The sequence below is a fragment of the Orycteropus afer genome, unplaced genomic scaffold (genome assembly GCF_000298275.1).
Source record: "Orycteropus afer afer isolate SDZICR_OR568_19922 unplaced genomic scaffold, OryAfe1.0 scaffold00042, whole genome shotgun sequence".
NCBI classification, from domain to species: domain Eukaryota; kingdom Metazoa; phylum Chordata; class Mammalia; order Tubulidentata; family Orycteropodidae; genus Orycteropus; species Orycteropus afer.
The window spans coordinates 7,617,220-7,637,232 of NW_006921629.1; the positions used below are offsets into that span (position 1 = coordinate 7,617,220).

Genomic DNA, 20,013 nt, shown 5'->3' on the forward strand with positions numbered 1-20,013 from the left:
AAAGTGTATGTGAACTGCTGTATGGAAAGTGAATTTGCTCTGTAATTTTTCACTCAAATCACAATAAGAAAAAAAAAAAAGAAGCATTATTTATAAAGCTTCAAAGTACCTTCTTACAAAATACTTACAAATTAAAATGGGAAAAGGAGAAATTTGACCTTGACGCAGGCTTACAGATACTGCCTTAATCATGTGATTAAAGTGAGAACCATCAGTATCTTCAAAAATACGTCAGTCAGCAAAATATTACATTATTTCTGTGATATTCCTGCCAAAGATGTATAACAAAAATCTAATCACAGGAAATAGACCTAAACTGAGGGACAGTCAGCAAGTCTGTATATTTCAAAATGTCAAGTCTGTATATTTCAAAATGTCAAGTTCTTGACCTAGACTTTGCCTTAAGAAGTGAAGGAGAAAAAGAACAATTTAAATCCAAAATAAGCAGAGGAAAGGGAATAATAAAAATCAAAAGCAAAAATAAATGAAATGGAAAACAGAAAAACAGTAGAGAAAATTAGTGAAACAAAAAACTGGTTCTTAAGGCCAATAAAATAGATAAATCGGACTGACAAGGAGAAAAATAGGAAGCAAAGCACAAATTACCAGTATCAGGAAAGGGAAGTAAAACCTGTTTTTTTAAATTATTATTATTATTTGCAGTGTTCCCTTCCCTCCCCTCCCACCTCTGGTAACCAACAAAGAAAGTTTCCATCCATATATAAATCTTTCCTTGACTTTTTACAATAATGAACTAATGCAATATTTGTCCTTCTGTGATTGACTTATTTCATTCAGCATAATGTCCTCCAAGTTCATCCACATTATGCGGTGTTTTGCAGATTCTACATTGTTCTTTAGTGTTGCCTAGTATTCCATTGTGTGTATGTACCGTAGTTTGGTTATCCATTCTTCTGTTGATGAGCACCTAGGCTGTTTCCATCTTTTTGGCTATTGTAAATAGTGCTGTGATGAACATAGGTGTGCATATATCTGTTCTTGTCCAGGCTCTCACTTCTTTAGAATATATACCTAGTAATGGGATTGCTGGATCAAATGGTATTTCTAATTCCAACTTTTTAAGGAATTGCCATGCTGCTTTCCACAGTGATTGTATCATTTTATAGTCCCACCAGCAGTGTATGAGAATACTAGTCTCTCCACATCTTCACCAGCATTTGCTATTTTCTGTCTTGTTGAACTTTGCTATTTAGTACTGGGATGAGATGATATCTCATTATTGTTTTGATTTGCATCTCTCTAATGGCTAATGATCGAGAACATTTCTTTATGTATTTGTTGGCCTCCTGAATATCCTCTTTGGTGAAGTATCTATTCATATCTTCTGCCCATTTTTTAATTGGATTGTTTGTCTTTTTGTTGTTGAGGTGTTGGATATTCCATGAATTTTAGAGATAAGTCCCTTGTCAGATATGTCGCTGCCAAGTATTTTTTCCAATTTGTAGGTTCTGATTTTGCTTTTTTGGAGAAGTCTTTGGAAGCACATTAAAATTTAATTTTTAGAAAATACCATTCATCTAGCTTATCTTCTGGTGTTTGTGCATTTTGGTTTATGCTTGACAGTCTATTTATGCTATAAATAAGGGCCCCTACGGCTGGCGGTTCAAACCCACCAGCCACTCCTCGGAAGGAAGGTTGGGCAGTCCTACTTCCATAGTGATACTGCCTCGAAAACCCAAGGAGGGGTCGCTTATGAGTCGGGTTTGACGCGACGGCACATAACAACAACAAATTTGCCCCTACTTTTTCCTCAAGGAACTTCATAGTTTTAGGTTACACATTTAAGTCTTTGATCCATCTGGAGTTAGTTTTTGTGTATGGTGGGTATGGATCTTGTTTCATTTCTCTGCAAATGGATGTCCAATTCTGCCAGCACCCTTTGTTAAAGAGACAAACTCTTCCCCATGTAATGGATCTATGGCTGTATAGTAGGTTTTGAGATCTGGGAGTGTGGAACCTCCTACTTTGTTGTTGTTCTTCAATAGTTCTTTGCTAATCTGAGGTCTAGGAAAGAGAAGTAATATCATCTTAAAACCTCAGATTTTATAGAAACTTAAAAAAAGGATAATAGAGAAATACTATGAACAATTTTATGCCAGTAAATATAACTTATATTAAATGGTCAAATTCCTAGACAGACACAAATTGTCAAAGCTCACTGTTTTGGTTACCTAGTGCCACTCTGACAAGAATATATCACAAATGGGATGGCCTTAACAAACAGGAGTTTATTCTCTCACAGTTTGGAGGCTTTAAGTCCAAGTTCAAAGTGCCAGGCTCCCCTCAACCTTGGGCTTCAGCTCTGCCTCTTGCTCCCAGCCCACTGAAGCTAGAGGCATTTCTTCACTCAGACAGCTACTAGCTGCTGAGGCTAACAAGCTCAAGGTTGACAAGTAAAAAGGCACAGTCCCGATGTTACCAAACCACATGGCAGGCCATTAATTCAAGTCCATTGTAAGACCCAAAGTCAACAGAGCATGGCAGGCTGCTGAACAACAACATGGCTATATGCAGGGTCCAAGTGTGCCATATGCTAGAGACCATCCTCAAGGTTTCTCCTTGAGGATGGAAGCAGACCACATCCCAAAGGCAGCTACTCAGCTGCTTGTGGTAGATCCCACCATAGAGTTGATTGCCAGTCTCATCATGGGGACTAACTACCACCAGCAGCCCAGTTACTCAACCAGGCCCAGCCAAATTGACACACAAATGTAACCACCACACTCACTTTTACTATAAAATACAGGAATACCTCAGAGATATTAGGGTTTAGTTCCAGACCACCACAATAAAATGAATATCTCAATAATGCGAGTCACACACATTTTTTGGTTTCCTAGTACAAATAAAAGTTAGTGCTTATATTGTAATCTATTAAGTGTGCAATAGCATTATGAGAAAGTGTGCAATATTGTGAGAATTACCAAAATGTGACACAGAGACATGAAGTGAGCACATGCTGTCAGAAAAATGGTGCCAACAGACTTGATGGACACAGGGTTGCCACAAACCATCAAACCTACAATTAAAAAAAAAAACTACAATAATCTGAAGCACAGTAAAGTGAAGCACAATAAAACAAGGTAGGACATTTAGGAGACTGTTTTTGCTTATAAGAAATAGACAAAGTATTTGGGAGAGGGCAAAGTTGTTTTTTTTTGACTTGCAGGGTTTTTTTAAGTTTGAACTTCTTTAAATATTTAAAAAACCTTTAGCAATAAATACTTCAGTGCACATATTTTAATAATAGGAACATATTCTAACAAAGTTTTCTTTCCTTTATAGCGGAAAGGAAACCTCCTTTATTTAATATGAATGCAATGAGTGCCTTATATCACATAGCCCAGAATGAATCCCCTACACTACAGTCTAATGAATGGTGAGTATTACTAAGAGATATTACTCAACTTTGTATAAATGGAATGCTTTTTTATTATCTGTTATTGAAATGATTCCATTTTGCTTAAGTAAAGTGTATTACTTGAAGTGGTATTAAATAGGCTTATTTTATCCTTTCTTATATCATGTTTGTCCTTTATCATGTATGCATTTCATAGCATATATAGCTTGGCTTGGATGTAAAGGACATATGATGTCATATGGAGGCAAAAATACTGCTTTTTATAAAAATTCATATTTATTTTTTCTTTGAACTTTATAAAGAAGTTTCTGGACAACAGATTGATGATTTTAGGAAACTAGGGTTTTTATCAGTGATAGGAAATTAATTCCTCAAGTATACTAGTATTTTAAAAATTCTAGGGAAAAATCCACTATTCTTAGTAAATATATTTAAATTCACAAGTGGGTACATGAATCAGATACTTTATTTTTTAAAAGATTACCATATTTAGGGCACATTCAGAGGTCTTTGCTACTTATGTAGAGCTAAATAGAAGGAATCTTTTGGGCCTGAGTTAATATTATGGTATACATAAGTAATAAATATATTGAATACAGATTGTCTTTACACTGTTTGATATATTTGGGATTGAAAAAAAGAATTCTTTTCTTGCCTACAAGGAATTTAAAATTTTATTTGAATACTGACGACCAGCATTGATGGAGTGATTATTTCTTACTGGCTTACTCACTGAACTCTAGTCAATAACACTATATAATAATATGTTACAGACTTCTAACAACGTTTTAAAAAATATCTTAATTGGTTTTCTAGGTTTAATGGAAGTCTTATCCATTTGCTCAGGGGCACCAAATACTCAGGTATAAAAAAAAATGCTCCCTCCAGAGCACATAGAATGATGTGCTGAAACATGCTATACAGAAGATCATCTAAGGGACACACAAGGAAAGAGAGATGATTTAGAGAGGGGGAAAAACAATTGAGAAGAATGTTATCTTGGATTTGAATGCCATTTTAAAAATTTAGATAGGCTTCCCTAATTTTGCCTCAGTATACAAAGGGTTGTGATAGTATGTGGGAGCAGGGTTTTCACAAAACCTTAATGGAAGTTTATCTATGGAAAATGGTGAATATTGGTTGCTTTAGATAGCTTTTCATTTTTCACTCTTTGATTTGTATGAAATATATAATATATAGTCTTTTTGTTTTCATGTCCCCTCCCACCAGTATGCACATGCCTTAATTTGTGGATGTATTTTTAAAGGAAATAGCAATATGTTCACTTGATACTTTCCTTTACAATAGGTCTGATTATTTTCGAAACTTTGTAGATTCTTGCCTCCAGAAAATCCCTCAAGATCGCCCTACATCAGAGGAACTTTTAAAGGTCAGTTTTATTATACTCTAAATCTGTTGTTTTCTACTCCTATGAAATTATTTTAAAGAAAGTGTTTTATTTTTTTATTCTGAATCAAGGATTAGATATGCTCTACTAGGTTTTACTAAGATATTAATTTTTATACTTTGTCCACTAGGAACTTTTCTTAGATACTAACTTGGTTTTTAAACAATTTATTAGCTTACCATGTCTGAATAGAACATATATTTATGAGTTATAATTTATGTGGAACAATGTCTTTATTTCCAAGTTGGTAAAACAGTTTAACTTTGAATTTATTGCTTATATCCACCATATTTTATATATGGATATGTCGTATATTAATGTAATATGAGAGAAAGAGAAATCACATGTAATATTTATATAAATAAATATGTGAGATAACAGATTGCAAAAGAAACTTAAAAATAGATATACTTTTATTCCTTTTTTTTTGAAATACGTTTAACTTTTTTAACTTAATCCATTGCTGAAGTTGATTTCAAGGTCAAGTGAGTTTTTAACTTAGCAATGAAAATATTTTTTAAAAATTGTGTACATTGAATTTTCAGTTGGCTCAGTTACTAATTTTTTTTTAAATAATGGTTTATTGTGTCCTGGTGAAGGTTTAAACAGCAGTTTAAGTACCCATTCAACAATTTCTACACAAGTTGTTCACTGACATTGGTTACATTCTTCACAGTGTGTGGACATTTCATTATTTCCATTGGCTCCTGTTTCAATTAATCTAGTTTCCCTGCCCCCTGACATACTCACCTTTGTTTTAAAGTAATTGTTGACTGCTTGGTCTCATCTAGGTGACTTTTTAAAGGAGCACAGTATTTACAGGTGATATTCATTATATTTTGAGCCAACTTATTATTTAGCTACAACTATTATTTACCTTAGGAATTAGTTTCAGTTCAAGATTTGAAGAGTATCTCAGGACAGTAGTCTCAGGAGGCTTCCAATCTCAACCAATCCAGTAGGTCTCATTTTTTGTTTTGTTTTGCTTTAGAGATTTGAGATTCTGTTCCACATTTCCATCCCATTCTACCAAGGTCCCTCTATTTTGGCCCTGATGAGAATAGTTTTTAGTGGTAGCTGGGCACCGTCTAGTTCTTCTAGGCTTAGTTGCTAATTTAAATGCATGATTGTTTCACAGTTTCTGTGCTCAGAATTTTATTTATTTTTTAGCATTAATAAACAAACAAACAAACAAAACAAAACTCGCTGTCATTGAGTCAGTTCTGACTCATAGCGACCCCCACTGGGTTTTTGAGGTGGTAAATCTTTACAGAAGTATATTGCCCCATCTTCCTTCTGAAGAGCGGCTAGTGGGTTTCAACTGCCAGCCTTTTGATTAGCAGTCAAATGCCTTAGGCACTGTGCCACCAGAGCTCCTTTTTATTTAGCATATTAATAGTGTTCTTGAATTCAATATAGTTTAAGATAGTTTTTAAAACGTCTAGATTAGATGCTATTAAGTGGGATTTGACTCTCTTTATGACCCTTAAGTAATCTTATAGACTTTAAATTACAAGATTTAAGTAAACTGTTTTTACACTAATCTTTTAGCAATTCAAAGAGGTTTAGTTCTTTTTCACTAATACAACTCAGTTAAATTAAAGCTACAAAGAAACAGTAGGTATCACATGTACTTGATTAGTATTGTTTGCATCCCCAAAACATAGAAGATCTAGATAAAGTTCAAGTAATGCTTGCAGAATTCAAGCCAGTAAGCTCACTCGTAGCTCAGAAATGAAGGACAGTCTGTAGCTTTTAAAAGCTTTAATATGGTAAGAAATTATATTAATGAGAAATCAGCAAGATTTTTATGTAGAAAAATTTCAAACTTAGAAATATAAGATAATATTGTGGATAAGAAGACTAAATAATAATACTGTGTTTTACAAAATATTCTACATGCCACACTACGGCTCAAGAAAAAAGATTTAACTGGCTTCTTATACTTACCTAATGTAGGCGAAAGAAACCGTTCCAATTCATATATGTAGTAACCCAACTCAAAAGAACCAGGTATTTGGTGATTAGATCCAAAGCCTACATATAGTATTCATTTAACTTGGTTCATAGTGTGTATGAACACCAAAAGCAAAACCAAACTCACTGCCATCAAGTTGATTCTGACTCATAGCAGTCCTCCTTGTGTTTCCAAGGCTATAAACTTTTACTAAAGCACTCTGCTTCATCTTTCTAATGTGGCATGGCTGGTGGGTATGAACCACTGACCTTTTGGTTAGCAGCCAAATGCCTTAACCACTGCATTACCAGAGCTCCTTTTGTATAGGCATAGCACTATTTAAAATGATAAAAAAAAAAAATCTGTGAAGAATTTCAGACCCTTTGACCTAATTCATTACATTTCTCTTATAGTCCATCATTTAAAAAAGAAGAAATTAATGGCCAAATTTTTTTTAATATGGTTATTTATCTCAGAATTTTAAATTTAATATAACTATCCAGAGTTTGAGCAGTGGTTAAATAGTTTTGGTACAAGCATTCGATGAAATATTCTGCCATTACTGTATTTAGGAGTTTAACGTGAAAAATACTTATGACTATGAAAATAGAATAAAACATTGTATGGATAGTTGGAACTGTACAGAGAAGAAATGAACTAAGAAAGAAGGGAAAGTTACAAGAATTCGAGGGTATCTCATGGAACTCAAGAGCAAAAGATACTTTTCTGTAATCTATATGTTAATTATATGCTTACAAAACAAAATTATATATAGAAAATTTCTGGAAGAAAATGGTATCAAAATGTAACTATCAGTGGGAATTGTTCTCTCTACTTTTCTGTTTTTAAGGTTAAGCTTTATTAAATAATACTGATAAAATTCATTAATATTATGGCTTTTGATAGACTGCAGGTGTCTTATGTAGAGAGCTTATAAAGAAACCCATAATATCCAAGTTTATGCTACATAATTCATTAGTAAATACATTCCTGTTGAAGCCTGAATTCAGCATGGTTTTTGTAGGAAATTACCTATTCTCAGACCTTAATTGTGGGTTCTGATTGAACTTAATTTTTGGTGTTAAGACACTTTGTTATTTCAATTCTGCATTTTCAGTTGGCCAGTAAAGGAATTATATTCAGACTTTTTATAAAATCCACCAGGGTGGTTATGTAGGCACAGGGGTACATGTATGTAAATAGTAAATTTGAAAATGGAAGAAGTTGTTAGTGTAATAGCATTAAATAGCCATAGATTATATTCATTATCTGTCAAACAATTATCATGGGGGCATTGGTGGCTCATTGGTAGAATTTTTACCTTCCATGCAGATACCTGGGTTCATTCCTGGTAAATGCATCTCATGCACAGCCACCATCCTTCTGTCAGTGGAGGCCATACAGGTGTCAGTGACACTTCCAGACTAATGCCAGTGATCTGTTTCTGAAAATCAGCCAGTGAAAACCCTATGGATCACAATGGCCCAATCTGTACCTAATCAGCAGTGGTATTGGACTGTCACACAGCATTAGTAACTCTGGGGTCTGAGAATTAAGGAATACAGTTAAACTAATTGGGAAAAAAATAGGCTTCAATCTGACTTTACGTTCTACCCTTAATCCAGCACATGTTTGTTCTTCGAGAGCGCCCTGAAACAGTGTTAATAGATCTCATTCAAAGGACAAAGGATGCAGTAAGAGAATTGGACAATCTGCAGTATCGAAAGATGAAGAAACTCCTTTTCCAGGAGGCACATAATGGACCAGCAGTAGAAGCACAGGAAGAAGAAGAGGTAATAACTTAGAAATGACGCAAATATTGAGCTCTTTTTATTGGTTTCTGTATGCAACTTGTTCTGTCAATAATCTACTTTTTATATCAGTGACTCTCAGGTTGTTTTCTTAACAGTGGTCTTATAAGATCCCAGTTGGGGAAAAAGGACTTGGATCATGTTACACTGTATTGTCTAAACCCAGTCCTTTCATGTAGCATACATTGGCATAGTAAAATCTCCGAAAAGTTTTTGTTAAAGAAACCTGTTCTACTTTAACCTAGTTTCCTCTAGATTTCTTAATCCTTTTTGGGTTTTATTTTCCTACTTTTCTTTATTTATTAAGGTTAAGCTTTATTAAATGTTAGTGATAAAAATTACTTCTGTGGGACACACTTTGGGAAATACTTGAAATTATAGGTTCTGAAAGATAACTGTAACCAGATATTCTGTGTCACCAGGGAAACTTGATTCCTTTCAGTTATGCATAAGGGAAAGAAACTAGCTAGTAACCTAAATGTATTATTTCATTCCATCTACTCAATTCTAAAGGAGCTCTGGTGGCATAGTGCCTAAGGTATTTGACTGCTAACCAAAAGGCTGGTGGTTCAAACCCACCAGCCACTTATCAGAAGGCAGACTTGGCAATCTTCCACAGAGATTCTGCCTCAAAAACCCAAGGAGGGGTTGCTATGAGTTGGAACCGACTCGCTGGCAGTGAGGGTTGTTCCCCCCCCCCCCCACTTAGTTCTATAGTACTCCTTTTATGCTTGAGGAAACCAAAGTTCACAGTGGTAGAGGTGTATGGGTTCAAATTCATGTCTGTTTCACTCAGAAGGCCAAGTTATTTCTGTGTTGCTCTTTGTTGTTGTTATTATGTGCCGTCGAGTTGGACCCGACTCACAGCGACCCCTCCTTGGGTTTCCAAGGCAGTATCCGGAAGTAGATTGCCCAAACCTTCCTTCCGAGGAGTGGCTGGTGGGTTTGAACCATCAACCTTCTGGTTAGCAGTCAAGTGCCTTAGGCCCTACGCCACCAGAGCGCCCATGTTGCTCTTTAGGAGTATAGAAATGCAAATTTTCAATAGAGATGTTATAGGACTTCCTCTCAAAAATACAAAGTTTAATATATGTGGATCTATCTTTTCCTCTATTTTAAGTTTTCTGCTGTGTGATAGAAATGGTTTTCCAAATAAAAAATTTAAAGAAAATGCTACATTGTAAATAATCCAAAATTGATCAATTGACTTATTTACACAATTGGTTGGGTTTTTGTTATTGTTAGTTATTTTTTTTTGTTTGTTTTTCTGACAATTAATATTTGGAAAAACTCCTGGTGTTGGCAAATAAAAGGAATTTCTTATGAGACCTCTAATTTAACTTTCTAAAGATGGGTTGCCAAGCAGTGTGCTAGGTGCTTACAATCAAGAATTCAGAAAGATACAGATATTTGAACCCAGTGCTTTTTTCCTTTAGGAACAAGATCATGGTGTTGGTCGGACAGGCACAGTAAATAGTGTTGGAAGTAATCAGTCTATTCCCAGTATGTCCATCAGTGCCAGTAGCCAAAGCAGTAGTGTTAACAGTCTTCCAGATGCCTCAGATGACAAGAGTGAGCTAGACATGATGGAGGGAGACCACACAGTGATGTCTAATAGTTCTGTCATCCATTTAAAGCCTGTGAGTATTTGAATTTCAGTGAAAAAAATTCAACTTAATAAATAATTTATTTCATCTGTTCAGTTTCAGAGAAAGTGGTTTTCTTTAATGTTTCAGTAATGTGGGACATTTTTAGGTGGCAAAATAGGCTTGTTAACTTCCAATCTAATATCTGTATTTGGGAAACAAATGTTTCAAGAATTCATAAAGAACATGGAACTGTCTTAAAATCATAGAAGAAAAATAATACTGAAGAACTATATAATATATATAATGTAATTACATGGAAAATAAAATACTAAAAAATGGAAGTACTACACACAAAGTGCATGAGAATGATTGCCTTTTGGTGAGTGAGAGAAAGAGCTGAGATGGGTGATGATCAGGAGTGACTTTTGCATTATCTATAATGTTTATATCTTTAAGATAAAACTGAGTGTAATTATGAAAAATTAGTTATAAATTCTGGCTGTAGGAAATATGGGTGTTTGTTAAATTATTCTTTGTACTTTTGAGTAAAATTTTTTCAAAGAATTTGAAAGTCAGATACTTACTTCTTTTACCAATTAATAGGAATGCTCCAATTTCACAATTTGCAGTATTAGTAGCAGTGTTACTGGGACAAAAACATGTTTAATTTTTATATTCTTAGGTGATGCAATCAGTCATAATTATTGCTATAATTAGTTGGTTGCTACATAACTGACTTCCTCTTTAGTTAATGAAGTAAGGTATATAAGGAAAAACATCAGTTCTTAAATGTTTTACGCTTTTTTTTTTTAACTTATCTTAGACAGATGGAAGTATTTTAAAGATATGTTTAGGTTATGTTGCTTCTAAAACCCAGGAGCCTTAGAATTTATTTTATTGCTGCTATTTAACATACTGGCGACATGTCTCATCTTTATTTTTAAATTATAATAAGCTTTTCAATTTTGCATATAATGGGTAGGATATAAATCTAGCTTTGTACCTTTCTCTATCCAAATCTGTATATTGGTGCATGCTCTGAGGAAATAATCTCTCGATTCTAATTATATTAAAAATAAAACACCAACATTTCCAAATTTGTTTTAGCTTTTTAAAATTAAGTGGCTTTGAGATTTGTTTATCAAGTTGTCTTGAAATTTTAATTTTCTTGAAGCTTCAAATGAACTGTTCACCTTACATGGTATTGTCTATATCTTGGCCTAGGAAGAAGAAAATTACAGAGAAGAGGGAGATTCTAGAACAAGAGCAACTGATCCACAGTCTCCACCCCAAGTATCCCGTCATAAATTACACTATCGTAATCGAGAACACTTTGCTACTATACGGACAGCATCGCTGGTATGTACCTCTAATTAGAGAGAAATCGGTTTTTCATTTTAGACATTGGCATGTATACTCTGTATTTTAATTTGGGGGCTTATTTTAGAAAATATATTCAACGTTTAAGTACCTATTGTGAGGAAGATACTGTGCAGAGCACTCCTGAGAGATATTAAATGAATAATGTCTTTAAAACATGTATATAAATAATATGTTAGAATGTACTAAATGCTTGAGAGAGCTGCTGGTGGCGTAGTGCCTAAGGCATTTGTCTGCTAACCAGAAGGTTGGCAGTTCAAACCTACCAGCCACTCCTTGGAAGGAAGACTAGACAATCTACTTCTGTAGTGGTACCACCTCAGAAACCCAAGGAGGGGTCGCTGTGAGTCGGTTTGGACTCTATGGCAGTGTGTTTGGTTTTGTTTGGTTTTTTGAGAGAGCTGCGTAATACTAAGTAGGAATTCATATAGCTTTTGATTAGAGGCATAAAGGAAGTAGTTATGAAATAAGTACTTTGAACCTTTATTCATTAGTAGATTTTAGCACAGGGAGAGAGGAAAAATGGGACTTCTATGAAAAAAGAATTGGCAATGAAGGCTAACCACAATGAGAGGGAATGTTTGAGAAATGGCAGGTAATTCAATTTGGTATACTCTAGAAGTAGTTCTTCTGATTTCATACGTGATAATAAAAAAGATGATTTATCCATTAAAAGGATGTTGTTACACTGGAGTAGTTAAAACCCTGATCAGTTAGAAGAGTAGGAATAAAATATAAAGTTTCTTAGGGATGGAGAGAAATTACATTAAAATGTCTTTGGAAAAGTAAGCTATTGTAAAGTATGACGTATATATTGAACACTTTTTCATATGCTTATTATCTGTTCATATATATTTTCATTGAGTATTCATCTTTTAATATTTATTTGTAGAAGTTCTCTATATAGTCTAGATACAATTAGTATCTCATTTATAACTAATGAATGTTATTTCCTTCAGTTCATGTTTTGCCTGTTCATTTTCTTAATGGTATCTTGATCAGGAGAAATGAAATTTTTTTCATTTAAAAATTGAATTTTTTAATTCTTTATTGTTAGTCCTTTTCATTCCTGCCTAAGAAATACATGACTACCTAAATGTCACAAAAATATTCTGTATTTTTTTATGCTTTATGATTGTAAATTTTAGAATTTAGGTTTAGGTCGGTTGATCCTACTCAAATTAATTTTTGTGTTTGGAGTGATAATATTGATAAAGGTTTATTTTTCTCTAAACAGAGAACCAGTTTCAGCAGGATTTGTTAAAAAGACTTTCACCACTTGACTTTTTGATAGAAAATCTATTGACTTAATATGTGTGAGTCTGGTTCTAGGTTCAATTCTGTTCCATTAATCTGTTTAGCTTTTCATTAACACAAATACCATACTGTCTTCATTTTAGTGCAAGTCCTTCAACTTTATTCTTTTTCAAGATTGTTTTGACTGTTTTAGGTCCTTTACATTCCCTTACAAATTTTAGAACCAACTTGTCTATTTCATTAAAATAATATACTGGAGTTTTTATTGCTAACATTAGGATTTCTTAAGTTAATTGCCTACTCAATTAATGGTGGTAGTATTGTTATTTCGGAAGGAAGGTTGGGCCATCCTACTTCCGTAGTGATACTGCCTCGGAAACCCAAGGAGGGGTCGCTATGAGTCGGGGCCGACTCGACGGCACATAACAACAACAACAACAACAGTATTGTTAGGTGCTGTCAAGTCGGCTCCAACTCACAGCAACCCTATGTACAACAGAAAAAAATACTGTCTGGTCCTAGTTAATAATAGAATAGTCTAAAATGTTTTTACAATAAATATTTTGTGCTTTTTTTTTTTTCCTCCATTATTTATATGTCTAGGTTACAAGGCAAATGCAAGAACATGAGCAGGACTCTGAGCTTAGAGAACAAATGTCTGGCTATAAGCGTATGAGGCGGCAGCATCAAAAGCAGTTGATGACTCTGGAAAATAAGCTAAAGGCTGAGATGGATGAACACCGCCTCAGATTAGACAAAGATCTTGAAACTCAGCGTAACAATTTTGCTGCAGAAATGGAGAAACTTGTCAAGAAACATCAAGCTTCTATGGAAAAAGAGGTGGCTGAATCAGTATTATTAATTTGTTCATTTTAGTTTGTGATCATTTCAGAATTAACCAAGATGACATTTTTATTTTATGGTATCTGTTCCTTGGAGCCAAGCAAATTGATCAGAGAAAGGAGGGACCATTTATATAACTTATATAAGGCTTTCTATTAATTGGTGACAGATCCATCACAAAAAATCTGGTTCCTGTGTTTCTTTCTCACTGATGTGTGTGTATCATTTAAAACAAAAAAATCTTAAAAAGTGATCATTAATTAGAATAGTCTCATAGTTTTTGCAATTAAAAAAAAGAAATTCATTGCTGCCAAGTCGATCCTAACTCGTAGCAACCCCTTCTTGGGTTTCCAGGGCAGTATCTTTATGGAAGTAGATTGCCTGATCTTCCTTCCAAGGAATAGCTGGTGAATTTGAACCACCAGCCTTATGGTTGGCAGTCAGATGCCTATAAAAATTAATGTTCAGTGTTTTAATATTGAGTACCAGGGCTGGGAACTAATAGATAAGGAATCATTTCCTGTCACTTGATAGTTTTATAATGTTGTAGTAGGTAAGTCATTCAACTGTTCTAGGCCTTGAGTATCCTGGTTTATCTCAGGAGTTTCATAAATTGTTTATCGTTGACAGGTGATTATGAGTTAATTCTTATCTGAAAAAGTTACTTATGATTTTCAGGAAATTTTGTGGTTGGTATATTTTCAGGAAACCTTCCTTAAATTTATAGCAGTATTTTTATATGAGGGGTTAGGAACAACTTAGGAAGATGAACTTGTCTGTCAGTTTGTTGTCCTTTGGTGGCTTACATGTTGCTGTGAGGCTGGAGGCTGCCACCATGTTACAAAATGCCAACAGGGTTACCCACAGTGGAGAGATCTCAGTGGAGCTTCCAGACTTAGACAGACTTGGAAGAAAAAAGAGGCTTTCCACTTCTCAAAGAATTGGCCAGTGAAAACATTATGAATACCAGTGAAACACGGTCTGAATGTGACTGGAAAACTTTACGAACTGCCCTGAAACATTGTCCAACATAGTGCTGGACAATGAGCCCATCAGGTCAGAAGGCACTCGAAGTTTGACTGGGGAAGAGCTGAGTCCTCAGAGTAGAGATGACCTTAATGATAAGGATAAAGTAAAGCTTTTGGGACCACCATTGGCTGATGTGGCACAATTCAAAATGAGCAGAAACAGATGCAAACATCCATTAATAATTAGAACAGGGAATATATGAAGTGTGAATCTAGGAAAATTGGAAGTTGTCAAAAATGAAATGGAATGCATAGAGATCAATATCCTAGGCATTAGTGAGCTGAAATGGACTGGTTTGGGCCAATTTGAATCAGACAACCATATGATCTACTGTGCTGGAAATGACAAATTGAAGAGGAATGGTGTGGTATTCATCATCACAAAGAGTGTTTCAAGATCTGTCCTGAAATACAGTGCTGTCAGTGATAGGATAATATCTATACGCCTACAAGGATGACCAGTTAATACTACTATTATCCAAATTTACTCACCAACCAGCCAAAGATGAAGATATTGAAGATTCCTACCAACTTCTGTGGTCTGAAATTGATTGAACATGCAATCAAGATGTGTGGATTATCACTGGTGACTAGAATGCAAAAGTTGGAAACAAAGAAGCGTCACCAGTAGTTGGAAAATATGGCCGCTGGAGATTGCATGGTAGAATTTTGCAAGACCAACGACTTATTCATTGCAAATACCTTTTTACAACAACATAAGTGATCACTATACACATACACTTCACCAGATGGAATGCACGGTAATCAGATTGACTACATCTGTGGCAAGAGGTGATGGAGAAGTTCATTATCTTTGGTTAAAGGCCAGGAGCTGATTGTGGAACAGACCATCAACTGCTCATATGCACGTTCAAGTTGAAGTTGAAGACAAAACAAGTCCACAAGAGCCAAAATATTACCTTGATTATATTCCTCCTGAATTTAGAGACCATTAAAGAATAGGTTTGATGCATTGAACACCAATGACCGAAAACCAGAGGAATTGTGGGATGACATCAAGAACATCATCCATGAAGAAAGCAAAAGGTCATTAAAAAGACAAGAAAGGAAGAAAAGACTAAAATGGATGTCAGAAGAGATTCTGAAACTTGCCTTTGAACAGAGAGTAGCTGAAGCAAATGGAAGAAATTACAAGATAAAAAAGCTGAACAGAAGATTTGAAAGAGCAGCTCAAGCAGAAAAAGCCAATTCCTATAATAAAATGTGCAAAGACCTAGAGTTAGAGAATCAAAAGGAAAGAAGATGCTTGGCATTTCTCAAGCTGAAAGAACTGAGGAAAAAATTTAAGCCATGAGTTGCAGTATTGAAAGATTCTGTGGGCAATATATTGAATGATGCAGGAAGCATCAAAAGAAGATGGAAGGAATACACAGAGTCACTGTACCAAAAAGAATTAGTTGATGTTCATCCATTTCAGGAGGTGGTGTATGATCAAGAACCAGTGGTACTGAAGGAAGAAACTTGAAGCAGCACTGAAGGAATTGGTAAAGAACCAGGCTTCAGGAATTGACCCATTCAGATGTTTCAAGAAATGGATCCCCCACTGGAAGCACTTACTCAGTTATACCAAGAGATTTGGAAGACAGCTACCTAGCCACCTGACTGGAAGAGATCCATATTTGTACCTATTCCAAAGAAAGGTGATCCCACAGAATGAGGAAATTATCATTAATACTGCATGCAAGTAAAATCTTCCTGAAGATAATTCAAAAACAATTGCAGCAGTATATTGACAGAGAACTTCCAGAAATGCAAGCTGGATTCAGAAGAGGACATGGAATGAGGAATATCATTGCTGATGTCAGATGGATCTTAGCTGAAAGCAAAGAATACCAGAAAGATGTTTGTTTATGTTTTATTGACTATGACAAAGCATTCAATTGTGTGGGTCATGACAAATTGTGGAAAACATTGAGAAGAATAGGTATTCCAGAACATTTGATTGTACTCGCGAGGAACCTATGCATATATAGATCAGGAGGCTGTCGTTTGAACAGAACAAGGGGATACTGCATGGTTCAGAATCAGGAAGGGAGTGTGTCAAGGTTGTATCCTTTCACCACACTTACTCAACTTGTATGCTGAGCAAATAATCCGAGAAGCTGGATTATATGAAGAAGAATGTGGCATCAGGGTTGGAGGAAGACTCATTAACCACCTGAGACATGCAGATGACACAACTTTGCTTGCTGAAAGTGAGGATGACTTGAAGCACTTACTGATGAAGATTAAAGACTACAGTCTGTGGTATGGAATACACCTCAATATAAAGAAAACAAAAATCCTCACAACTGGTCCAATAAACAGCTTCATGGTGGATGAAGAAAAGATTGAAGTTGTCAAGGATTTCATATTACGTGGTTCTACAATCAACACAGCAGCAGTCAAGACATCAGATGATGTATTGCATTGGGCAAATCTGCAGCACAAGACCTCTTTCAAGTGATGAGGAACAAGGATGTCTCCTTGAAGACTAATGTGCATCTGACCCAAACCATGGTATTTTCAGTCACCTACTATGCACGTAAGAGCTAGACAGTGAATAAGGAAGACCGAAGAAGAGTTTTTGAGTTTTGGTGTTGGAGAAGAGTGCTAAGAGTACCATGATCTGCTAAAAGGAATAACAAATCTGTCCTGGAGGAAGTGCAGCCAGAATGCTCCTTGGAAGTGAGAATGGCCAGACTTTGTCTTACCTACTTTGGTCATGTTGTCAGAAGGAACCATTCCATGGAGAAGGATATCATGGTAAAGTGGAGGGTCAGCAAAGAAGGGGAATGCCCTCAATGAGGTGGATAGACACAGTGGCTGCAAGAACGTGCTCAAGTATAGCAAAGATCACGAGGCTGGCACAGGACCAGGCAGTGTTTTGTTCTGCTGTGCACAGGGTTGCTATGAGTCGGAGATGACTCGACAGCACCTAACGACGACAACATTTTTATGTGAGAGAATAACTGAGCATTATAATGCATATAGAGAATGTTGGAGATTGTAAGTTGAAAGATTCATATTAAATCCTGTTTATTCTACTATATGATCTAGTTGTATTTTTTTAGGATTCTTGTTATATGAAAACCTTTTCTTCTAATATTTTTCATTTTATATTAATAGTCATATTTGTCAAGTAAAATATAAGCTGTTCAATAAATTCATGGATTTTATCAAAGTATATCTGGCATTTTTAGCATAGCTACCCTGCTAACTCTGCCTCTCAAAAAGGAAGAACCACTCTTCAGCAAAATAATTTTTATGATGGAAGAAATACTAGATTTTAAAATAATTTGATGAAAGAATATACAGATATTAAGAATACTAGTAGGAGAGAGCTCTGGTAGCATAGTGGCTAAGACACTTGCCTGCTAACCAGACGGCTGGCGGTTCAAACCCACCAGCCACTCCTCGGAAGGAAGGTTGGGCAATCCTACTTCCGTAGTGATACTGCCTCGGAAACCCAAGGAGGGTCGCTATGAGTCAGGTTTGACTCGATGGCACATAACAACAACAACAGTAGGCATTGGACAGTACTTCTAATACCTTAGTAAGAGGTAGATACTACCATATTTAGTAAAGGAATTCATGAAACAGGATGTGCAATATGATTACAAATTTTTAAGATATATATATATGTGCATAGGAGCTCTGGTAGCATAGTGGCTAAAAGCACTTGACTGATAACCAGAAGGCTGGCGGTTCAAACCCACCAGCCACTCCTCGGAAGGAAGGTTGGGCAGTCCTACTTCCGTAGTGATACTGCCTCGGTGCGGTGTAGTAAATTACTTAGTGTGGCTTTTCTACCCATAAGTCTTTGTAAACTCTAAGGTGGGAATTGCTATTAGCTACGGAGGAGATCCTGATTTTAAAGTCGCCCACCTGGGTTATTTCTGTTGGGCGTGGCACAATACAATGTTCTGGGAAGTTCCCACTCTCTCTCACGTGCTTAGAGTTCTGATGCTATGATTGGCTAGTTTGACCACCCTGCCGGGCTCAAAAGGAGGCCTCCTAGAGGCAGAACTGTCTCTCTGACTGCTGGTTGAGGAAGACGTGCTGCTGAAAGAGACACGCACCCCTGAAAGAGACACGTGCTGCTGGGAAAGAGACACAAGAGACACGCATCACTGAGTGAGACGCCGAGGGACCAGCACTGCTGAGAAAGAGACTGTGAGAGACTCTTGGCTGAGGGACGGTGGGCTGAGAGAGAGACTGAGCGTTCTTCCTGAACTTGAGTTGTAGCCTGGTGCTTCCCTAATAAACCCTATAATCTGTGAGTTCTGTGTGGCCACTGCAGTGAATTATCGAACCCAGGAGAGAGGTGGTGGGTGCTCTGGGAGGAACGGTTGGAGAAAGGACTGGAGGGAGGCAACATGTCTGGCCTGGCAGTAATAGGCCTTGGGTTACTGCTGGTAATCCTGCCTTCCCCTTGTAGGGTTAGAGGAGGTCAGAACATGTGGCCTCCTTGCCGTTTTTGCACTCGGAAACCCAAGGAGGGGTCGCTATGAGTTGGGGCCGACTCGACGGCACATAACAACAACCAGCAACATATATATGTGCATAGAAAAAGTAGGAAGAGTAGGGACCAAAATGTTTATATTATATCTGGGTGCTGAAATCATGTAAAAATGTTGTTCTTTGTGGCCTTTTCTTTATAATTTTTAAATGTTCTACAATGACTATATATGGCATGTGTAATGAGAAATAAAACCATATGTTTAATATAATATTTAATATTTTCATATTAATATAGAAATTAAAGATCAAGGTTTAAGTTGAAGATAAATGTATTATTTTATGTATAGATTAATCTAAATGAAAGTCATGATTTAATTATATTTGAGGATAAGTATAGCATGTATTTGTTTTTTGGGGGGTGATACTGTACTCCTGTTAAATGAAAAAGGGATAACATTTTGATACTGTAAAAGATCAATATTTTAAAGATGTATTCATTTTACTGGTTCTTTGGAATTCAAAAGATAAGGATGCTGAGTATTGTTTATTAATAATTTGGTTATGTATTCTTATTTTGGTAATGCTTTATTTATCTTGTGAAAAATAGGTATCCTTAGTAATGTATAATAAACTGCTGCTTTGAATCTGTCTGCTTAGATAACTTGATAACATGTTCTGAATTTCATATAGGCTAAAGTGATGGCCAATGAGGAGAAAAAATTTCAGCAACATATTCAGGCTCAGCAGAAGAAAGAACTGAACAGCTTTTTGGAGTCCCAAAAAAGGGAATACAAACTTCGAAAGGAGCAGCTTAAGGAGGTACTTAATTTATAAAAATTACAAGCGAGTTTACATGTTTATTGATTATACCTAATGATGATTGTTTCTTAGAAC

The 20,013-nt window shown here is 35.7% G+C and overlaps 1 protein-coding gene across 1 annotated transcript in view; it reads left to right on the plus strand.

Moving 5' to 3' along the window:
- The window catches only part of TAOK1 (TAO kinase 1), a 93,064-nt gene that overhangs the window by 39,720 nt on the left and 33,331 nt on the right, over nt 1-20,013 (plus strand). Inside the window, 7 exon segments of the mRNA XM_007937401.1 lie at nt 3,307-3,400; nt 4,691-4,772; nt 8,373-8,540; nt 9,995-10,198; nt 11,372-11,506; nt 13,388-13,624; nt 19,810-19,938. Of these exon segments, the coding sequence (XP_007935592.1) occupies nt 3,307-3,400; nt 4,691-4,772; nt 8,373-8,540; nt 9,995-10,198; nt 11,372-11,506; nt 13,388-13,624; nt 19,810-19,938 (1,049 nt within the window).